Consider the following 24,181-nt stretch of genomic DNA (forward strand, 5'->3'; position numbering starts at 1 on the left):
ACGTGCCACACTGCCTGTTAGTTCTCTTCCTTCTTTCCTCTCCCTGTCTCTTGCAGATCATGCCCACAGACCTGCTGCATGGGGCACAGGAGCTGCTCCTGGGCACAGCTGTCTCTCTGCAGTGCTGCCACTTCTATAAGCTCCCTGTGTCCCAGGAGTCCAGCACAGCTCAGCAGCCGAGGATGTGATTTCATTCTCTCCATGGAGATATCCATGTTTCTCCTGAGCTGACAGCTCCTGCAAGGCAGCAGGGTCATCACTGCAGAACGTATTTCAAAGTCAGCTCAGTTAATCAGGATGTCCACTGTTTTCCAGAAGCACCGTTATTTGTACTAAAAGAAGTTTGACCAAGGGAGAAGCAAATGCCAAATCTGGAAATCCTCCATTCATGATCTGTAAGTGCAGATTCTGTAATAACATTACAGAATCACAGAATTGCTTAGGTTGGAGGGGACTTGAAAGATCACCTAGTTCCCAGCCCCCAACCATGGGCAAGGGCTGTCAATCACAAGATCAAGCTGCCCAGGATTGCATCAATCCTGACCTTGAATGCTTCCAGGGATGGGACACAAAACTTCTATGGGCAACCTGTGCCATATATTCTGAGCAGAAAATTTCTCCCTAACAGATAAACTAAATCTCCAGTTTTTTATTTAATGTCCTTGCCCTTTGTCCTGTTAATATCAGACCATCACAGCCTAAGCCTAAAATTAGGCAACTCATCAGCTGATAGAAAACCTGGGGCTGAAATGGGATCGGTTCCTCACAGAACCATGGGAGCTGCGAGTTCCCTTAGCTGAGTTCAGGTGTGCACAGTGAGGTGTCTGTGTGTGAGCCCCTCATCTGAATCCGTGCTCTGTATTCAACAGGGACTGCACTGCTCACACACACACACTCAGGGATGACCAAGGTGCCTGGGGTGATCCTAGCTGTGTGCTCGTGCTTGTAAACTGTGGTGGAAAATCTGTGAGACAGACAGCTCCTTCCTGAGCATCAGCTGAGGGCCAGAAGGGAAGTATTCTTGGCCATCCTAAATGCCACCACAGCCCTGTGCTTGGGGCACCCACTGTGCCTTTTGCACCTGTCCCCATGGAGCATGTCGTGTCATTCTGCTGCCCAAATGGATGAGCTCAGAACACAAGAGCCAGACCTTCCTCTCTGCTCCATCTGTGGCATAGTCTGGAGTTCAAGGCATTACAAAGCTATGACACATCTTCAGTCTTTCACTGATGACACCTTATTAGTTTGCTCTGGGCTCTCACTTGAATGGCATCAGAAGAAGTCTGGGGTTATGCCAGTTCCCAGTTGACAGGAAGCTGGCAAACATTGTTCCAGTTTTAAAGAAAAGTAAGAAAGAAGACCCCAGCAATTATGGACCTGTCTGTCTCACTGTCTCTCAGTGTGATAAAGTTATGGAGAAAATAATGCTGGGAGTTATTGAAAAACACCTGAAGAGGATGAATTAAGAAGAATTCTGTCATTGGTCACAGGCAATGCTTGCTAGTGAGGGGAAGGTCCTGTTTAACTTAACGTCCTTTTGTGAAGTGCTCACCCATCTGGTTGACCAAGGGAAGCCAGCTGCTTTCAGTGGAGCTTTTGATACTCTTTCTCATAGAATTTGTGGCATCCTCTGGAGTTCAAGGTGTTACAAAGCTATATGACACATCTACATTCTTTCACTGACGACACCTTATTAGTTTGCTCTGGGCTCTCATTTGAGAGGCATCAGATGAAGTCTAGGGTCATGCAAGTACCCAGTTGACAGGAAGATGTCAATCGTTGTTCCAGTTTTAAATAAGAACAAGAAAGATTATCTAGGCCATTACAGAGCTGTCGGTCTCATTTCTATGCCTGGTATAATTATGCAAAAAAAGATGCTGGTATTTACTGGGAAACACCTCAGTAGAATAATTCTGTCACTGGTCACAGCCCACACAATTTCATGAGTGGAAGTTCCTGTTAAACTTAGTGTCCTTTTATGACAAAATCACACATCTGGTTGACCAAGGTAAAACAGCTGATGTTATCCTTGACGATTTCAGTGGAGCTTTTGATATTCTTTCTTAGATAATTCTTCTGGACAAACTGCATAGGTCTAGACAGAAAAAACTGCTGGGTGAGCAGTGAGCAGTTGGCCAATGGATCCTGCCCAAATGATCACATTAAGTGGAGTTCGATCAGGCTGGTGGATGGTCACTAGCAGGGTTTCCCAGGGCTCCATTTGAAGGCCGCTTTTCTTCAATGTTTTTGTGAATGACTTGCATGTAGGACTAGAAGATGTTTGAGCCAGTTTGCTGATGACACCAAATTCGGTGGAAATGTTTCCTCCATTGAGGGTGGAGAGGACTTACAGAGAGCTGTGCTGAAGTTAGAGAACTGGATAGGCACAACCACATGAAGTGTAACAAGAACAAGTGCCTGATTCTGCACCTGGGTAGGTGCAACCCTGGACATACACACTGACTGGGAAATGGGATACTGGAGAGCAGTCCCAATGAAAGGGATTGGGGGTCCTGGTCATCATCAAATCAAACATGAGTCAGCAGTGTGCCCAGGCAGCCAGGAAGGCCAGCTGTCCTCTGGGTGCATTGAGCATGGCAGCGCCAGCTGGGTGAGGGAAGGAATTGTCCCGTTCTGCTCTGCACTGCTGCACCTTCACCTGGAGCACTGGGTGCACTTCTGGGTACTGCAGAACAAAAAGGACATAAAACAACTGGGGACTGTCCAAAGGAGGGCTCCAGAACTGAGAGATCTGAAGCTCAAAGTGTCATTGCGATTGACTGCTTGTTCAGACTGAGCCCCTCTCACATCCCACATCCTGGCATGAGACACACTGCCCACATGGGACTTGGGCCTCACGGCATCCTTGCACCCCATGCAGAGTCTGGCAGCTGCTGTCCTACAGTCTTTCATTTGACATCAGACAAACCTCCATCCCACTGCCCCAGGAAGGGCCCTGAGCCAGCACGAGGGACACGATCTCCCTGCCAAGGCTCTGGGGATCAGGCCTTGGCCTTTCTGCTTCAGAAGACAAAGGAGGCTTTGCTCAGCATCACAGCCACCATCCCAGTGCCTTGGTCTGCCTGCAATCATGGCTTCCAATTATCTGCTCTAACAAGTCCCTGGGGAAGCTTGCTTGTCCATGGCCCTCAGTGGGGCCCATTAATACTGCAGGAAACTTTACTGTTCCTTCTGACTTTGTACTCTTGAGTATTTATTTATAGTTGGGCTTAAACAAGATGTTTAAGCAGTACTTTGTGAGTTATATTGATCCAGGATGCCCCCTAATAAGTTCTTGTCACGGAATCAACTGGATCAGTTTATGCCCGTGACAGGGGGCAGTAGGCCCCTGCCCTCCCCACCCCCCACCTGGGCCCACAAAATGGGAAGGAAGGGGGAAAAGGAAAGAAACAGCGGCAACAATCTATGGAGGTAAACTTATTTTACTAACTATGATATCGGAATGCAAAATAATACAATATAATACAATCTAATTGGAATTGAGACTAATAAGTCAAACAAGATATGAGAGAGAGTTCCCGAGACCGAGTCAAACCTGAAAAAGCTTGGAACGGCTAGGAAAGCACCTCCAGCACCCACTGCCAGGCAGTAAGAGACCGCCCCCCCCGGAAGGGTCAGATCCCATGACTTCCGTAATGTATAGGGATAGGTACGTAGAATTAGAGCATTAACACTTTAATTCCAGTACATGATGTTTTGATGTGGAATATTGAAAATCAAATAAGCAAAAACCAAAACCATGACAGCTTGGTTTTAGCATGAGTGGGAGAGTAAGTGTGGGAATCTGTGCAGTCCATTACTTGGTAATGTTCTTGTCAGCAACAACACTGCCACCACACCACTGAATTCTGTCTCAATGCAACACTGAGCCTTTTCATGGAAAAGCTTCTGTCTCATCTCTGTTGTCTGTTCCATTCCTGAGATGGAAGTGGCACCTGACTCAGGAAGGAGAAGGACACAGAGCTCTGCAGGAGGACCTGCACCACCTGCCCAGCAGCTCTGTGCTACCCCACAGTTGCACTTCCTACCTACAAATTCATACTCCAGAATGTCTCCTGAGAGTCCTGGGGAACCTTTCCCTGGCTCTCATGTGTGATTCTGCTACCCTAGGGCATCGTGGAGGCAGTGCCCACCTCTGTGTGGCAAATGGAAAGAAGACTGAAGGGAGACTTCAGGGAAAAGTTTAAGCCTCTGAGATGAAAACCCATATCCAAGATATTTTACTATGCATGGTCTCCAAGGAACTGATGAAGATGGGATCTGACAACCAGCGTGCAAACCAGGTGCTGCTGCTGGCCTGTCAGAGGCACTGACAGATGTGAGCCTGAAAGCACAGACCCCAGCCAGGCGCCAAGGGATGGCCCGTCAGCTATTGCAGGCTGCAGTCACTCCACAGTTTGATTAACAGCTGCATGCTTCGTGCTGGATTATGGGGTGCTGAGAACAGCTGACCCCAGCAGCTCCAGACATGTCTCACAGGAAGTAAGACAGAAAAAGTCATTGCATGGCCTTTGTTTTGTCAAGATTCACAGAGAGCTTGCTTCCTTATGTACATTGTGTCTGGGCTATAATGCATAGGAACAAACTGAGTAGTAATTGATGTGGATAATGACATTTAAGTGAAAAACATTACAATATACAAAACACAGAATAAAACATTCAATAAATTACACTTAGGAAACTAATATATAAACCATGTAAGACAGTTTGATTCCGTTAAAATCTGTATTACAACTCTTAGATAGAAAAAGGTGGGCAGTTCACTGCTTTCGAAACACTTTTGGTCATCAGTTTCCGCAGAGCATCTTTGAACTCCTGGTTCCTCATGCTGTAGATGAGGGGGTTCACTGCTGGAGGCACCACCGAGTACAGAAATGACACCACCAGGTCCAGGGATGGGAAGGAGATGGAGGGGGGCTTCAAATAAGCAACCATGCCTGTACTGAGAAACAGGGAGACCACGGCCAGGTGAGGGAGGCACGTGGAGAAGGCTTTGTGCCGTCCCTGCTCAGAGGGCATCCTCAGCACGGCCCTGAAGATCTGCATATATGACCCAGCAATGAATACAAAGCACCCAAACTCCAAAGGGACACAAAATACAATAAGCCTAACTTCCCTGAGGTAGGAGTGTGAGCAGGAGAGCTTAAGGATGTGGGGGATTTCACAAAAAAACTGGTTGATGGCATTGCCTTGGCAAAGAGGCAGGGAAAATGTATTGGCAGTGTGCAGCAGGGAATAGAGAACCCCAGTGCCCCAGGCAGCTGCTGCCATGGTGGCACAAGCTCTGCTGTCCATCAAGGTCCCGTAGTGCAGGGGCTTGCAGATGGCAACGTAGCGGTCATAGGACATGATGGTGAGAATGCAATACTCTGCTGAAAAGAAAAAGACGAACAGAAATGTCTGGGCAACACATCCTGAGTAGGAGATGGTCCTGGTGTCCCGGAGGGCATTGGCCATGGCTTTGGGGAGAGTGGTGGAGATGCAGCCCAGGTCGAGGAGGGCGAGGTTGAGGAGGAAGAAGTACATGGGGGTGTGCAGGCGGTGGTGGCAGGCTACGGCTGTGCTGATGAGGCCGTTGCCCAGGAGGGCAGCCAGGTAGATGCCCAGCAAGAGCCAGAAGTGCAGGAGCTGCAGCTGCCGCGTGTCTGCCAACGCCAGCAGGAGGAACTCGCTGATGGAGCTGCTGTTGGGCATCTGCAGTACTTCTGGGCACAAGGACCTGTTCAAAGAGGATAAAAGTCAAGGACAAGTCTTTCCATGTGGGCTGTGTTCATTCATCTCCATGATGTGATCTACATTTCATGAGGTCAAATTTGCCATGTGAGTCTCTGCACTTTTAATCTCAATGAAGCAGACTTGTCCCTATGGTTACATGGAACCATGGTGATGGTGTGGAGTCAAACTTTACTTTCAGAATGTATCAGATAAAATCACTTCTAATGCAGAAGTGCTGGTTGGCATCTGAATGTTAATGCCAAAAATATGTGGATAAAAAATAGAAGTTCTAGGGATCACTTTTTCTTACAAATTCTCATCCTGCTCACCATGCCTAAGGAGTGTTTGCTGAAGTCTGAACAGCTGTAAGACCTGAGAGGCAAAGGGATTCACTGCTGCTTAGTGCAGGGCAAGGGGAGCTGACTGGGTTTCTTTCCAATTGCTCTGAGCTTGACTACTTAGCAGACGCAAGACGATTGCATTCCCATAAAGTTCTGAAGTCAGACCCAGCTCAGAAAACAGGAGTCCTCTGCCCATCACTGTGTATTCACCCTTTCTCGACGTACTTCAGCAGTGCCTCATCACCACACATCTTGCAAATGACCCCTAACACTGATTTCACCAAACCCACAGCATTTGCATATTGCATCTCTCTGCTTCTTCCCTGCACTTTGATTTCATGACTAGGGAAAATATTTGCATCCTGAAGGTCAGCTCACGGTTCCTAAGGACACCTCAGGGAGATGTGTCCTAATGATGGCATCTCATTAAGGGAAAGCCAGCTCCTTCCAAGCCTCACAGACTGCATTGCCCACAGCCCCAGGCAGTGGCTCTCAGCCCCTGTGCACTGCAGAGGGTGATGGACACGTGCCTGGGGAGATGCTGCTCTGCTCTGCTGGAGCTCTGCCTGCACAGGAGCTGGTTCATGCATTGGACCCCATGGTCATGTGGGCAGAGGCTTTTCTAGGTGGGAGCTTGCTCAGAGGAAGGTCCCTGCACTGAAGGGGGTAATTCCCTGATCATATCTCTGTGGTCTGCAGATTTTTATCCTGGGGGCTGTTTTCCTGCCATTTCCCTGACTGAGCATGCAGACACCAGCCCAAATCTCTGCATTCCTATTTGCTGTCCAGAAACCACTCCGTCTTCAGATTCATTTTTTTCAAATGAAAAAGGGAACCTAAGAGAGTTCCCATGGCTTTACTGAAAGAATATATACGTTAAAGGAAAGCAGAGAGGTAAAATGCATTCAGGATTCTCTCTTGATGTGCCCTCAGGGCTGAGCTCTGATGCTGCAGCAGGGAAGCCGTCAGCTGGAACAGCTCTTATTCCATGATAAAGAAACACAGAGTGTATGCAGCCTGATCTGCACTGGGATGTGCCAGATTCGGTGATCCCTCTCGGAAAAGTGTTTGCATTACCTATAGTGAGAGACTTACCTTGTCAGTGGCTGAAAGCAATGCTCCTGCAGTGAGGTCGCAGCCTGCTCACACCCCTTATATCCTGTAATCCCTCTCTCCTTTCTCTTCCATCTTCATGTCACCTGCCGAATGTGCCCCTAGTACTGATGCACAGTACACGGGAGCTGCTCTTAGTCAGAGCTGTGTCTCTGCAGCACTGCCCACTTGTAGGAGCTCCCTGTGTCCCAGGAGCTCAGAACAGCTCAGCAGCGGAAGATGTGATTTCTATCCTCCCAATGATCTCCCATGCGATGTCCCTGGGTCTCTGTGGCCAACAGCTCCTGAATGACAACAGTGTCATGATTGTACTCTGAAATATGCTGAATTAACCACCAAATGCCCACTGGACAAGGACGAATTCCAGACATACTGTTGTTAGTCCTTCATTCAGTGTTGCTGTAACGAAAAGAACACACAGCATGGACAGGGATGGGTAGACTTGCCCTTAGCAGGGCAGTGATCCAGCTGAGGCAGTACTGGCATCTCATCCCTAGATGGAATCCCTATGGCGGAAATGGGTTTGAGATTTCTCTGGTTCAGTTTAGATGTGCACAAGGAGTTGCCTGCATGTGAGCTCCTGCTCTGAGTCCTTGGTCCTCCAGAGGAGAGTCAGTTGCTCACACACAGACCCTGGGTGATGACCAAGGTGCCTGGGGTGCTCCTGGATGTGTGCTAGTGCTTGGGAAGTGCTTGGGAAATCCCTGAGACAGACACCTCCTTCCTGAGCATCAGCTGAGGGCCAGAGATGGAACAGAGGTATTCTTGGCCATCCCAAATGACAGCAGACCACTGCGTTTAGGGCACTGGAGTATGTCTTTTTTACTCATCTCCAAGGAGCATGCAGAGTTATTCAGCTGACTAAATGGATGAGCTCACAAAAGAAGAGGCAGATCTTCCTGTGTTCTCCATCTGCTGCCTATTCTGGAGCTCAAGGCACTACAGAGCTGACACACATCTGTGTTCTTCACCTGAAGAAGCCTCAGTTTTCTATGTGCTCTCATGTGAATGACATCAGAAGCAGCCTAGTGTCATACCAGTTCCCAGGGCTGTCCAGCACACTCACATGCAGCTGCAAATGCAGCACAGGGCCTTCAGGAAAGCCATGCCCAGGAGTGTCCATGCTGCTTGGACAACTTGGCGCCCCACAGTGGGTCCCATGATTATGTGCTACCTTCATAGATACCATGGATGCACTGAATCCAATAATGCCTCCTGAACAGGACGATTTCTTATGTGGTTTTACACGAATGAGAACACCAATATGTGCTGGGCTAGAAAGCTTTGTACACTTGCAGGTCTGAGTTCTTGCTTGGATCACAGGGACGTGGTTTAATGGCTTCCACAACTGGACTGTAGCACAAGTCTTTATGATAGATGGATGAGGAGACAAGGAAGGGCAACTGCTCTCTGTGGGAGTGCACTGAGCTCTTCCTGGGGATGGCAGAGCAGCCAGGTCAGAGTGAATGGCAATGGCAAACCGAGGAGACCAACAGTGTCTGCTCCTGGCTTCCTGATCAGGAAGAGCAAGTGGAAGGTGCCCTCTGCAGACAGATGGGAGCCTGATGTTGTCAGGCCCTTGTCCCCTTTGGGGGCCTTTTTCACTCCAGTATCTGCTGCAGGGACGGCACAGCAGGGCATACAAGATCCAGGATATCCTTGGACAGCGCAGCTGACAGTTTCTTCGCCAAACCTCAGAGGAACCAAAGAGGAGAGGTGCTCTGCCAGATCTCATACTCACCGGCAAGGAAGGGCTGGTGGAGAAGTTGAAGGTCAAAGTGAACCTGGTCTGCAGTGGCCATGGGATGGTGGAGCTGAGGAGTCTGAAGGGAGGGCAAAAGTCAACCTCACACCTTTGGGTTTCAGGAGAGCACACCTTGGCTTCTTCAAGTGTCTGTGGTGTACGGTACAGAAAGAAAGCAGATATAGGAATTGGAAACAAGAAGTGGTCAGCTGGGAGCAATGCAGAGTGTTTGTCCTAGTGCACCTGCTGAGATTAATTTAGAAAGTCTAAAGCTCACACAGAATTGAACCTGCCCAGACATATCAAAGACAGAAGGGCTTTCAGAAATTTATACACAGCAAAAGGAAAGCTAGGGTGAATGTGAGCTCACAGTGAAATGGGGCATGCTACCTGGCATGAAGGGCGTGAAGCGTCCTGTGCTGCATGTGACCTTCTAAAACAAGGTCTGAGAACGTGAGAAGATCTCAGTACCACAGTGTGACCCAGATAGTGGGAACACTGAGAGCTGCCATGGACAATTCTCGGCAGGGAAATTCTGGGGAGCGCCAGGCTCTGTTCAAAACACAGACGGATTTTCTTTTATTTTTGAAGCTGTAAGTCTGAAAGATGTTCATGTCAATAAAACTGAAGCAACTGAACTGAATTGAATGGATTGAAGACCAAGACAGAAATCAGTGAAAATGAGTTAACGCACCTCTCAAGTTCTGAAATACTCATGAGATCTGTTTTTTTTAAGTTGAAAATTCAAGTCTTTCAGGGGATTTTGTGTCCTTTCTATCTTATTCCAAAAAGAACAACATTTTGCAGAACTGTGTTAGCAGGAAACACAAGCCTTCACGTACAGGGACACAGACTGTGTTTCATTGTTCATCAGGAAGGAATTCTGTCTGTTGGAAAAAAGAGAAATCTTTCATTGCCCATGTGCAGCTGGTTCTCTGAGGAATTGGTGCCAGTGCCAATGCCCTGTGACCGATGCCCAGCATCCACCGCTGCTCTACCCTGCTGTGTATTTGATGTCCCTCATCCTCCAGGTGTCTCCAGCTCTCCGAAATCAATGACCATGGTTCAGGGCAAGTTTTCTGCAGGCCATCTGGACACATGCTCTTCCCACTGCTCTACAAATTTTTCCTTCCCTTGCTCTTTGTTCACTCAGATACCTCCCAGTTATCTGGCTGATCTGTGAACTTCAGGGAGATTATTGGAACGTGCTCCATCTCTGCAAAGTCTGATGGACTCTTTGATCAACTCCTTAACTGTCTATCTATGTCTTCCTATCTCTGCCTAACATATTTCTTGTACAGATATTCCCAGTAAAAGACAAACCTCATTAGGTGTGGTTTGGACAAGGCATGCAGTTGATTACATTGTTCTACTGTTCATTCAATTGCATGATGTTTACAGCTGATGGCAAAAAAAAAAAAAAAAAAAAAAAAAAAATCTTTCATTTCCCCTGTGCAGCTGGTTCACTGAGGAAAGCCAGTGGGAGTTGGTAAAATGAGGTTTAACACCGAGTGGAGGAATGCAGAGAAGTGTGATGTGAGAAAAACTGATGCAAGTCCCATGGGGCCAATGGGAGTAGAAATGGGGTGGAGTAGCTGGGGAGGACATTTGTCCACACAGTGATGGGGCAAAGCTCATTAGGGGACATCCTGGGTCAATATAATTTACAAAGTGCTGCTGCAACTTCTTGTTTAAACCCAACTATAAAATAAATAAATAAATAGTCTTCATAAATGCCCATCATTGTCTTCCTCTTTAAGCACTTTCGAGATACCTCTCCAGTTTGCTGTACAAGTTCTGAACAGCTGAAGAAGATGACAGGAAGGCACAAGGCACAGGAGGGCTCTTCAGGTTGTAATGGGCCCCACGGGACTTTTGCTGCTGAGTCCATCCACCTCCAGTGCTGAGAGAAGATTGCAAGAAGTGCTCAAGAAGCCAAAATCAGAAGGAACGGTGAAGTTTCCTGGAGTATTAATGGGCCCCACTGAGGGCCATGGACAAGCCAGCTTCCCCAGGGACTTGTTAGAGCAGATAATTGGAAGCCGTGATTGCAGGCAGACCAAGGCACTGGGATGGTGGCTGTGATGCTGAGCAAAGCCTCCTTTGTCTTCTGAAGCAGAAAGGCCAAGGCCTGATCCCCAGAGCCTTGGCAGGGAGATCGTGTCCCTCGTGCTGGCTCAGGGCCCTTCCTGGGGCAGTGGGATGGAGGTTTGTCTGATGTCAAATGAAAGACCAGGGCACAGCAGCTGCCAGACTCTGCATGGGGTGCAAGGATGCCGTGAGGCCCAAGTCCCATGTGGGCAGTGTGTCTCATGCCAGGATGTGGGATGTGAGAAGGGCCCAGTCTGGACATGTACTCAATCACAACAGAACTTTGAACTTCAGATGTCTCAGTGCTCGAGCCCTCCATTGGACTGTCTCCAATAGTTTTATGTCCTTTATGTTCTTTGGTGCCCAGAAGTCCACCCAGTGTTCCAGCTGAGGCTGCAGCTGTGCAGAGCAGAGTGGGACAAACCCCTCCCTCACCCAGCTGGCAATGCCATGCTCAATGCACTCAGAGGACAGTTGGCCTTCCTGGCTGCCTGGGCACACTGCTGACTCACGTTCCATTTGATGCTGGCCAGGACCCCCAATCCCTTTCATTGGGACTGCTCTCCAGTATCCCATTTCCCAGTCAGTGTGTATGTCCAGGGTTGCACCTACCCAGGTGCAGAATCAGGCACTTGTTCTTGTTACACTTCATGTGGTTGTGTTTAACCAGTTCTCTAACTCCAGCACAGCTCTCTGTAAGTCCTCTCCACCCTCAATGGAGGAAACATTTCCACCGAATTTGGTGTCACCAGCAAACTGGCTCAAACATCTTCTAGTCCTACATGCAAGTCATTCACAAAAACATTGAAGAAAAGCAGCCTTCAAATGGAGCCCTGGGAAACCCTGCTAGTGACCATCCACCAGCCTGATCGAACTCCACTTAATGTGATCATTTGGGCAGGATCCATTGGCCAACTGCTCACTGCTCACCCAGCAGTTTTTTCTGTCTAGACCTATGCAGGAAATGTTGTCCAGAAGAATTATCTAAGAAAGAATATCAAAAGCTCCACTGAAATCCTCAAGGATAACATCAGCTGTTTTACCTTGGTCAACCAGATGTGTGATTTTGTCATAAAAGGACACTAAGTTTAACGGGAACTTCCACTCACGAAATTGTGTGGGCTGTGACCACTGACAGAATTATTCTACTGAGGTGTTTCTCAGTAAATACCAGCATCTTTTTTTGCATAATTATACCAGGCATAGAAATGAGACCGACAGCTCTGTAATGGCCTAGATAATCTTTCTTGTTCTTATTTAAAACTGGAACAACGATTGACATCTTCCTGTCAACTGGGTACTTGCATGACCCTAGACTTCATCTGATGCCTCTCAAATGAGAGCCCAGAGCAAACTAATAAGGTGTCGTCAGTGAAAGAATGTAGATGTGACATATAGCTTTGTAACACCTTGAACTCCAGAGGATGCCGCAAATTCTATGAGAAAGAGTATCAAAAGCTCCACTGAAAGCAGCTGGCTTCCCTTGGTCAACCAGATGGGTGAGCACTTCACAAAAGGACGTTAAGTTAAACAGGACCTTCCCCTCACTAGCAAGCATTGCCTGTGACCAATGACAGAATTCTTCTTAATTCATCCTCTTCAGGTGTTTTTCAATAACTCCCAGCATTATTTTCTCCATCAATTTAACACACTGAGAGACAGTGAGACAGACAGGTCCATAATTGCTGGGGTCTTCTTTCTTACTTTTCTTTAAAACTGGAACAATGTTTGCCAGCTTCCTGTCAACTGGGAACTGGCATAACCCCAGACTTCTTCTGATGCCATTCAAGTGAGACCCAGAGCAAACTAATAAGGTGTCATCAGTGAAAGACTGAAGATGTGTCATAGCTTTGTAATGCCTTGAACTCCAGACTATGCCACAGATGGAGCAGAGAGGAAGATCTGGCTCTTGTGCTCTGAGCTCATCCCTTTGGTCAGCAGAATGACACAACATGCTCCATGGGGACAGGTGCAAAAGGCACAGTGGGTGCCCCGAGCACAGGGCTGTGGTGGCATTTAGGATGGCCAAGAATACCTCCCTTCTGGCCCTCAGCTGATGCTCAGGAAGGAGCTGTCTGTCTCACAGATTTTCCACCACAGTTTACAAGCACGAGCACACAGCTAGGATCACCCCAGGCACCTTGGTCATCCCTGAGTGTGTGTGTGTGAGCAGTGCAGTCCCTGTTGAATAAAGAGCAAGGATTCAGATGAGGGGCTCACACACAGACACCTCACTGTGCACATCTGAACTCAGCTAAGGGGATTCTAGGTCCCATGATCCTGTGAGGAACAGAATCCCATTTCAGCCCCAAGGTTTGCATCTGAAGATGAAATGCCTAAACTTAGTGTTAGGGTGAGATGGCCTGATAGAAACAGGACAAGGGGAAATAGCTTTAAATTTAAAAGGGGACCGAGGTTAGATGTTAAGAAGACATTTTTTTACACACAGGCACTGGAAAATGTTGCCAAAAGAAGCTGTGGATGACCCATCTTTGGAGGCATTCAAGGTCAGAATGGATGAGATTCTGGGCAGCCTGATCTGGTGTTTGGCAACTCTGGCCATGGCTAGGGACCAGAACTGGATGATCTTCAAAGTCCCCTCCAGCCAAAACTTTTCTATGGTTCTGTAATGTTACGACTGCATTTACAAGTCATGAATGGAGCATTTCCAGATTTGCCATTTGTTTCTCTCATGATAAAATTTCTTCTTGTAGGAACAACTGTGCTTTCGGAATCCAGTGGATGTGTTGATTAATTGAGCTGACTTTGAAGTACATTCTGTAGCTATGACCCTACTGCGTTGCAGGAGCTCTCAGTTCAGGAGGGCCATGGATACCTCGAGGGAGAGAAGGAAATCACATTCTCTGCTGCTGAGCTGGGTTGGGCTCCTGGGACACAGGGAGCTTATAGTAGTGGGCAGCACAGCAGAGAGACAGCTGTGCCCAGGAGCAGCTCCTGTGCAGCACACAGCTGGACTGGGAGCATGATCTGCAGGTGGCTGGGACAGAAGGAAAGTGCTTACAGGCTGTGAGGTACGTTTGCAGGCTGTGAGATCACTGAAGGAGCATTGCTCACAACCCTTGACAAGGTAATTTCTCATTGCAGGCAATGTTGTGGCTTTTTCTGCAGGGATCACTATGCTGGTGACATCCCATTGCAGATCAGGCTGCAAACTCTGGTTCTTTATCACGGAAAAAGACCTGCTCCAGCTGAGGGCTTCTGTGCTGCAGCATCAGAGCACAGCCCTGAGGGCTGCGTGTCCCAGGACGGCTGCAGGCTGTGCAGCCGGGGCTGCAGCCGGGTGCCCAGGGCTGTCCTGCAGAGCAGGTCCCTGCTGTGCCCCAGGGGCTGTGTGCCGGGCCAGGGACTCTGCCGCCTGCCAGGCTCAGCACTCAGCACTCAGCACTCAGCACTCAGCACTCAGCACTCAGCACTCAGCACTCAGCACTCAGCCTGCCCGGGGAGCTGCCCACGGCGCTGTGGGGAGATGTGTGGGGGAAGGAGCCCCCCGGCAGGGCAGGGCAGGGCAGGGGCCTTCTGCTGCCACAGCTGCTGCCTGGGCAGGGGGATCACAGCTACACTGCACTGTAGGCTGTTTCCAAAGGCACTTTGCAAGAGGAGAGAGAAGGCAGGGATTTTCCATTTTCTGTACATAGGAAAGGGGAAGTGTTTTAGACAGAAATCTGAAAGGAGCTGTGGAATATGAGCACTGAGAATCCTGAATTGTACATTTCTCATTCTGCTGTTATATGAATCATGTCCTCAAGTGCTTTCAGTTTCTCCTCTCCCAAAGGACAGCACCAGCTGAAATTATCGTAATTCTCTGCAGACGGGAACAATGCACTTTGTCTGCAAACAGGCAGCTTTCTCTAAGAGAACTTTGAATGCAGAGAACTTGAGATGGGCACTCTGCGTGCAGACAGGTAAAGACATGAGACATGGAAATGGCTTGTAAGAGCAAAATATCCAGGCAGCTGAGATATGATCAGAGAAAGAGAGGAAATAAGAACCCCATAAGTTTCTACTTATTAAGGTACGGTGAAGCTCATTAAATTAAACTCCCGTAATGGAGTTAAATGAACATTATCCATAGACATAGAAAAACTTCTGTATAGTAGTGGGAAGAGTGTTTGTGCGAATGGTCTTGACTCGTCATTATCTTCTGCACTCTGCACAGGACTCCATGCCCAGGAACTGCAGATGCCCAACAGCAGCTCCATCAGCGAGTTCCTCCTGCTGGCGTTGGCAGACACGCGGCAGCTGCAGCTCCTGCACTTCTGGCTCTTGCTGGGCATCTACCTGGCTGCCCTCCTGGGCAACGGCCTCATCAGCACAGCTGTAGCCTGCCACCACCGCCTGCACACCCCCATGTACTTCTTCCTCCTCAACCTCGCCCTCCTCGACCTGGGCTGCATCTCCACCACTCTCCCCAAAGCCATGGCCAATGCCCTCTGGGACACCAGGCACATCTCCTATGCTGGATGTGTTGCCCAGACATTCCTGTTTGTCTTTCTGATATCGGCAGAGTATTGCATTCTCACCATCATGTCCTATGACCGCTACGTTGCCATCTGCAAGCCCCTGCACTACGGGACCTTGATGGACAGCAGAGCTTGTGCCACCATGGCAGCAGCTGCCTGGGGCAGTGGTGTTCTCAATGCTCTGCTGCACACTGCCAATACATTTTCTCTGCCTCTCTGCCAAGGCAATGCCATCAACCAGTTCTTCTGTGAAATTGCCCAGATCCTCAAGCTCTCCTGCTCACACTCCTACCTCAGGGAAGTTGGACTTATTATGTGTAGTGTCCTTGTCTTATTTGGATGTTTTGTTTTCATTGTTGTGTCCTATGTGCAGATCTTCAGGGCCGTGCTGAGGATGCCCTCTGAGCAGGGACGGCACAAAGCCTTCTCCACGTGCCTCCCTCACCTGGTCGTGGTCTCCCTCTTTGTCAGCACAGGCATGGTTGCCTACCTGAAGCTCCCCTCCATCTCCTCCCCATCCCTGGACCTGGTGGTGTCATTTCTGTACTCGGTGGTGCCTCCAGCAGTGAACCCCCTCATTTACAGCATGAGGAACCAGGAGCTCAAGGATGCAGTGAGGAAAATGATGCCCTGGTCACATTTCAGCAGGCTTAAACTTCACATGTCTCAGCAAGTGACTCACTCTGTACAATAACATACTTATGTTTCTTACTGATTATAATATTTATTTATGTTTATCACTTCATTTTTCTTTGCTGTTCATATATATGTGTGTGTGTGTAATTATCATTAGTGGTTATCATGGTCCTACACATATGTTTGGCTTCCTTCTACTTGTACTGAGGCATCACCGTGCTCTCTTTCTCCTGGAGGCCATAGGAACTCTGGCTCAGTGCTGACTTTCTCACAGCCTCCATGTTCCACCTCTGTGTCTGCAGGCCAATGAGATGCCAGCAGGCACCGTGGAGCTGATATAGGCTTGATTAGCAAATGGGATCAATGTATTAGCCGGTTGAACAATATATTACTTTAGCAGAAGGAATCAGTGTGTGCTCGTGGTAAAACTTCTGTGTTTAGCTTTGACTGGTGTGTGAACAGCCCTGTTTTTATCAATGATCCTGTTTCACAGAAGCTCTGAAATCACTTTTTTGCCTCCACCAGGTGCAAGGACTTGTTCTTGGGTTTGATATAACTGTTTGCACTTACACCAGACCAAGATAGAAAGTTGTTGATTGTGGCAAAACAGGCAATGGAAGTTTGCCAAATTGGGGGGAAAGAGCTAAAAGGTGAGCCAGGGTGCACCATGATGAAGAGGAAGATGAACTAAAGGGGAGGAAGTAGGTGCTGTGAGAAGGAGGACATGTGGTGTCAGGGGCTGTGCTGGGGGCCCATCTCTGTACTACTGCACGCATGCTGCCCCACACAGTGCCTGCACTGAGCTGCCAGGGGCTGCCTGTGGGGCGGTGGGGCCGGGCTGTCCTGCAGAGGGGAAGGCACACGGAGCCTCATGCTGCGGGGCTGGGACCCCAAAATCAGCCTGGAACTCAGCGCCCAGCTGCGCTGTGCTCACCTTGCCTGGCTCCCAGGTGCCCCCTGTGCTGCTCTGTCACTGCCCCTCTACAGGACAGGGGAGAGAACACATCTCAGCAATTCCTGGGTTGAGGCACAAAGCGTTTTATTCTTTCTTTGCTTAAAACCCAAAGACAACAAACTGTGTGTGTCAATGGCTACATATCAATGCAGGGTTTTTTGTTGTTGTTGTTTGTTTGTTTTTTTCTGCACACTTGGGATCAGCTATTGAATTCTGCATCCCTTTCACGTTAATATATTATTTGAAACTGCACCTAACCCACAACACATTTCACTGATATTCTATATAATATAAATTATTTCCAACACATACATCTGCTCACTGTTAGTTAGGATTTCACATCCTCTTCTTCCTTACCTATTTACTCTAATCAAAGTGATATGCCATGTTTCTATTTAATCTTTATTGTCTCATGTCCTGACTTTTTTTCCCTAATATTTAATAATAACTTCCCAAATTACCCCTGTGTACAAGTTGTTATTTCTGTTCTTGTTGTCAGACCCAGTCTGTTGTGTCACTGCAGCTCTGGTAATGATTCCTTTGCTGAACTCCAGACCATTCCAATAGCAGCTCTCTGGGTACTGAAGGGAAGGTTGCTAAGTTACAGAAACACACTTATCTACCAGGTGCCACTTGTAAGCAAAGAATCAATCTAATAAACAATTTCTTCGTGTGTGCTGTAAAAAGATGTGTTTTACTATAACACAGCCTTAGTCCTAGGATCTACAATGCTTTCTTTAGCTCAATATTACAAGGATCTAAATGAGAAATCAGTATTTTCCCCACAGTTCAATACATGTCCTGGTTCTTTATGGTCAGAATGATAATGTGGATGCTTTGTCAGTACATCAGTTACACAGAGTGGTACAGAAATCTCCCTGCACTTTTGGAAGTCCTTTGGCATGGTCCCACATCACTTCCTTATCTCTGTGGAGAGATGTGTGAGATGGATTTGAAGGGCAGAGTGTTCATTGGATAAGAAATTGGTTGGAAGGTCGCAGCCAAAGGACTGTGGTAAATGGCTCTCTGGGAAATCGGCTCCACCAGGTGGAGGCTGATCACAAGTTATGTCCACAGGGGTCAGCCTTGGGACCAGAGCTGTTCAACGTCTATCAGAGGCATGGATGATGAGACAGAGAGCACCCTCAGCAAGTGTGCTGATGTCACCAAGCTGTGTGGTGCAGTTGGCATGACAGAATGAAGGGGTGCCATCCAGAGGGACCTGGCCAGGCTTGAAAAGTGGGCCCAAAGAAACAGCATGAGGTTCAACAAGGGCACTGTCCTTCTGTACTCAGCCCTCAGAAGGCCCCATCTGGAGCATGATGTAAAGCTTTTAGAGAAGGTCCAGAGGAAAGCCACGAGGGTGATCAGAGGGCTGGAGGACCTCTCCTGGAAAGACAGGCTGAGGGAGATGGGAGAAGAAACAGCCTGGAGGAGAACACATTGCAGCCTTCCAGTACTCACCGAGAGCTCAGAAACAAGATGGAAATCAACTTTTAACATGGGCAGATATCACAAGGTACAAATGTTTTAAATTACAAGAGTTGAGATTTAGATTAGAGACTGGGAGGATCTTTTCAGAGAGAGGGTGATGAGGTCCTGGCTGTTGTGGTGTTGTGATTTCTTTTTATGTCAGTATTCCACACCAAAACATCATGTGAAGCAGTGGGAGTTAAAGAGTTAGCGTTCTGGTTCCACTTGCTGCCTTTTATGGGCATTTTGAGCATTCTGATGGGAGGGGAGGGGCAGAATTCCCTGGAGCACATGGTGTGAAGAGGAAGATAGGTGGAGATCCAGACTGCACCACAGTGGCTCTCCCTCAGGCCCCACTCAGTTTGCAGCAGAGAAGGGCATGTGCTTCCCTTGTACTATCGTGGGGACTCACAGTTTGGGCACACTTTGGTTCAGTAGGATTTAGTAAATTACCATTCCTCCTCAGATCGTTGCTGTTGTGATCCATTTGTTAAACCCATCTACTAGCTCTCGGCCCTTCCACCTCTCCCAGAGTGCGTGGCCTCCCTGGGGCCTCCCTGCACCACCAGCATCACCAGAAAAGTCCCAGGTCTGGTTCGCTCCTCTGATTACTACCCATTCTTGATAGTTCAGGTAAGCAGTGATGAAATTGTTCAGGGAAGCCTGCGACCTATGCAAAAGGATTTCAGGGGTTAGGGCGAATGGCTGAGAGAGTGGCTTCACAAGTGGTATTTTTCTCTCTCCTTCTTCTGGGGTGGTGAGGGATGCAGAGCAGTCTAGGAAATGGCAGGCTTTGAATAAGTGGCAGAAAGGTTGGTGCCACCACAGAACTCTGGGTTCTTTGCCCATGGGGAGGACGGAAGAGAAAACTGGATGTGAATTGAGAGCAAATCTAAAGAAATGTGTGTGTAAAAACCAGAGTGAAGTATGGGTAAAGCACGTAGAGAAGTGTGAATAAAGTTGGACTAAAGTGTGAATAAACTTGAAGTGTGAGGAAGACCAGGAGCAAAGTGTGGGTAGACCAGGAGTAGAGCGTGAGTACACCCGGAGCAGGGTGTCAGTAAAAATCGGAGAAAAGTTTGAGTAAACCCAGAGTGAAGTGTGAGTAAACTTGAAGAAATGTTTCAGTAAACGCTGAGGAAAGTGTGAGTAAAACACACACACACACAAAATGTGAATAAACCCAGAGTAATGTGTGAGAGAACTTGGAGTAAAGAGTGAGGTGGGCATTTCAAGGATCCCTGCATTACATTTGTGATACTGTTGTGTGGGGAGGTGCAGCAGAAGTCACCTTCACAAAAGGAGAGTGAATAATCCAAATTCTTCTGCAAGCTGGTTTTGCTATTAAGCGAGGCAAAGTGAATGGACCTGCCCAGGAGATTCAGTTCCTAGGTATAAAGTGGCAAGATGGGCGTCATCACATTCCAGCAGATGTGACCAACAACATCACTGCTATGTCTCCACCCACTAGCAAGAGAGAGACAGTCTTTTCTGGGTGTAGTGGGCTTTTGGAGACTGCATGTTCCAAACTATAGCCTTATTGTGCACTTCCTACATCAGGTGACGCGGATGAAAAATGACTTTACATTTCAAAAGCAGCAGGCTTTTGAACAGATTAAAGAGGACATAGCCCATGCCATGGCCCTAGGGCCAGTATGTGTGGGACAGGATGTAAAGAACATCCTGTACACTGCTGCTGGAGAGAAAGGTCCCACTTGGAGTTTGTGGTAAAGATCCTCAGGAGAGACCCGAGGATGATGCCTGGGATTTTGGAGGCGAGTATAAAGAGGGTCCAAAGAGTGCTACACTGCAACTGAGAAGGAGATCTTAGCTGCATATGAGGGGATTCGGGCTGCTTCTGAAGTGGTCGGTACTGAAACACAGCTCCTCTGGCACCTCGACTGCCAGTGCTGAACTGCATGTTTAAATGAAAGGTTCCCTCCACCCATCATGCAACTGATGCCACTTGGAGTAAGTGGGTTGCACTGATTACACAACGAGCGCGGATGGGGAACCTCAGCTGATTTGCAACCCCTGGTTGGATAACAGTGAAACTGACACTCAGTGTCCAGACACAGGCATCAGTTTTAATGTGAATCTGTGCACTACAGTTATCTGTAAGGTACTGGCACTTCTACAGTTATTTCCATGTGCAGCTACAGCTTGTGATGTTTTAAGAAATCAAAGTAAGCCTTGTGTTACTTGACAACTTTGTGAGAGGAAAAGAAAGAAAAGGGAGTGACAGAGTTGGGGGTGGGGGGGGGTGGGGTGGGGAAGGACAGAGAAAGAGATCACAGGTCCTGGTCCCAGCTTTGATCCAGCAGAGAGAGGTGGGGGGTCCTTGACTTGTAAGCGTGCTTGTCTCATAGTTTTGAAGCATGAAAGTCTCCAAACAGGACCTCAAGGATCTCTCTGGCATCCTTCTGTGGCTCCTAGGTTTACAGGTGTGCCATCCAGGGCTGTGAGTGAGCTGGCAATAAACAAGTCCATCAAAAACAAGTTTGCAGTCACGTCTTCCTACAGCATGATGGGAACGTTTTGGCAGAGCAAGGCTGTCTCATTTTTCACAGGATTCCCTCCTCCCCAAGTGTCCAGCCTTCAGTCTGTTGACATATCAATGCACTTCCAAGCCTTTGAGACAACTCCAGGCACACTGCAGGCAAATTTTTTTTTGTTGTACTGCTATGTAATGCATGCCTGCGGGCTGACACAAGTGCAAGGAGAAAGGAGAACAGCGTGCAAAGGTGGTGCAAAGAGAGCAGCACTGAAAAGAGCACGTCCTGCTGCTGCCCATGGCCGTGGCTCCAGGGAAGCAGCAGCACAACTCCAAGGCAGCAGAGAGGGAGCGCCCAGCGGGCGGTGAGGGGCAGCCCCACAGACACCAGGGCTGCTGCAACGTGTGGCATTGGGCTCTTGGTTCCTGCAGCCCTCCTGTGTGCAGGGCTGCTCTCTGAGATACAGATGATAATCTAATTTTTATTTTTATTATTATTTTTTTTAATCTACTCAAACAGCCATGTGCTTGAAGAATAGTAAAGATTTCAGGAGTAAGAAAAAAAAAATGTAGATTGGAAATATCAATTAATAATATTATTTAAGTGGAGTAAAAACTATTGCAATAATTAAAAAAAATTAACAGCGAAAAAAAAAAAAAAAAAAAAAAGAAATATTACATGATGCCATTCCCAGCTTTTCTTCAGTTTGTGGTAATCATGTGAAGATGATGAAGATATAATTAATGCTGAAAAAACATACATAGAAATAGTTTCTTGAGGACATCCTTGAGCTCCCGGTTCCTCATGCTGTAGATGAGGGGGTTCACTACAGGAGGTACCACTGTGTATAACAGTGCCAGCACCAGGTCCAGAAATGGGGAAGAAAGTGATGGGGACTTCAGATTGGCAGATATACCAGTGCTGAGAAACAGGGAGACCACGGCCATGTGAGGGAGGCACGTGGAGAAGGCTTTGTGCCGTCCCTGCTCAGAGGGCATCCTCAGCACGGCCCTGAAGATCTGCACATAGGACACAACAGTGAAAACAAAACAAGCAAGAAAGATTAAGGCACTAAATATGATAAGCCCAACTTCTCTGAGGTAAGAACCAGGGCAGGAGAGCTTGAGGATCTGGGCAATTTCACAGAAGAACTGGTTGATGGCATTGCCTTGGCAGAGAGGCAGGGAAAATGTATTGGCAGTGTGCAGCAGGGAATAGAGAACCCCAGTGCCCCAGGCAGCTGCTGCCATGGTGGCACAAGCTCTGCTGTCCATCAAGGTCCCGTAGTGCAGGGGCTTGCACATGGCAACGTAGCGGTCATAGGACATGATGGTGAGAATGAAATACTCTGCTGATAACAAAAGCAAAAAGCAAAAGACCTGTGCAACACATCCTGCGTAGGAGATGTGCCTGGTGTCCCAGAGGGCATTGGCCATGGCTTTGGGGAGAGTGGTGGAGATGCAGCCCAGGTCGAGGAGGGCGAGGTTGAGGAGGAAGAAGTACATGGGGGTGTGCAGGCGGTGGTGGCAGGCTACGGCTGTGCTGATGAGGCCGTTGCCCAGGAGGGCAGCCAGGTAGATGCCCAGCAAGAGCCAGAAGTGCAGGAGCTGCAGCTGCCGCGTGTCTGCCAACGCCAGCAGGAGGAACTCGCTGATGGAGCTACTGTTGGGCATCTGTAGTTCCTGGGCAGGGAGTCCTGTTCAGAGAGCAGAAGATAATGATGAGTCAAGACCTTTTTCAGAAACGCTCCTCCTGCTAAACTTCAAATTTTTTTGCTCCATAACTTGAATTTATTTTCATGAAGTTCAACATTCCATAAGCAGAAGACCATTATGGAGCTTTTACATTTCTCTCATTTCCTAATCTTATCCCATCTCCCTGGGTACTTTCATCTGTTTCCCTGTCTCATATCTTTAACACAACTCCTCTAAAAGCACCCAGCACCAACTGCTGTGCCCTTAAAATTCTATTAGAGTAAGTTGACTGATTGCAGGGTAAGTACATGTATGTACTTCATGTCTGCAGAAAACGATGGTATAGTAATTTTGTTCTATTGCTCAAGAGAGGAGAGGCTGAAAGCACATTCTGTGTGACTGTTCATAGAACAATTGATTGAGAAAAGTGTGATTCAGGAGTCTCAGAGGTGTGTTCAAAGTTGACAGCCCCTTTTAAATTTCTGCCTTGAATCATTTTCTTTACACTGAGAAAAGGAAAATCCCTGCCTTGTCTCTCCTCTTGCACAGTGCCCTTCGAAACACTCTGGCATGCACTGTATCTATGATGCCCCTGCCTGAGGCAGCAGCTGTGGCAGCTGTCGTGCCGGGGGCCCCCTTCCCCCCACACATCTCCTGCAGCGCCCTGGGCAGCTCCCCAGGCAGGCTGAGTGCTGAGCCTGGCAGGCGGCAGAGTCCCTGCCCCGGCACACAGCCCCTGGGGCACAGCAGGGACCTGCTCTGCAGGACAGCCCTGGGCACCCGGCTGCAGCCCCAGCTGCACAGCCTGCAGCCGTCCTGGGACACGCAGCCCTCAGGGCTGTGCTCTGATGCAGCAGCAGGGAAGCCTTCAGCTGGAGCAGGTCTTTTTCCATGATCAAGAAACTGAGCGTGTGCAGCCTGTTTTGCAAAGGGATGTCCCTGATTTAGATATCCATATCCCTGCAGTAAAGCCCACTCTGCTGCCCACAGCCAGAGACTTACTGGGTCAAGGGCTGTGAGCAATGCCCTTCCAGTGAGCTCACATCCTGCTAGCATACCACTCTGCCTGTACGCTCTTTTCCTTCTTCTCTCTGTCACTTGCAGATCATGCCCCCAGCCCTGCAGTGTGTTGCACAGGAGCTGCTCCTGGGCACAGCTGTCTACCTGCTGTGCTGCCCACTTGTATGAGCTCTCTGTGTCCCAAGAGCCCAGAGCAGCTCAGCAGCAGAGAATGTCATTTCTATCCTCCCAAAGACCTCCCTTGAGATGTCCCTGGGTCTCCAAGGCCAACAGCTCCTGTAAGACAACTGCATCATGACTGTACTCTGAAATCTGCTGAATTAACCACCAAATGCCCACTGGACAGTGGCCAACTCCAGACATATGGTTAGTCCAACCAGAGAGTGTCTGCTGTAACAAAAA

The 24,181-nt window shown here is 48.3% G+C and overlaps 1 protein-coding gene across 1 annotated transcript; it reads right to left on the reverse strand.

Moving 5' to 3' along the window:
• Positions 1-4,758: 4,758 nt before the first annotated feature.
• On the reverse strand, positions 4,759-5,715 carry LOC149914648 (olfactory receptor 14C36-like). Its single transcript, XM_090126475.1, has one exon. It carries the CDS (start codon positions 5,713-5,715, stop codon positions 4,759-4,761), a length of 957 nt encoding a protein of 318 aa, XP_089982601.1.
• Positions 5,716-24,181: the final 18,466 nt, after the last annotated feature.

This window comes from Phasianus colchicus, chromosome 29 (genome assembly GCF_987193195.1).
Source record: "Phasianus colchicus chromosome 29, bPhaCol1.hap1.1, whole genome shotgun sequence".
Lineage (NCBI taxonomy): Eukaryota > Metazoa > Chordata > Aves > Galliformes > Phasianidae > Phasianus > Phasianus colchicus.

Excerpts from the sequence above, each read along its gene's own strand:
- LOC149914648 (XM_090126475.1), bottom strand. The coding sequence starts at position 5,715 with ATGCCCAACAGCAGCTCCATCAGCGAGTTCCTCCTGCTGGCGTTGGCA.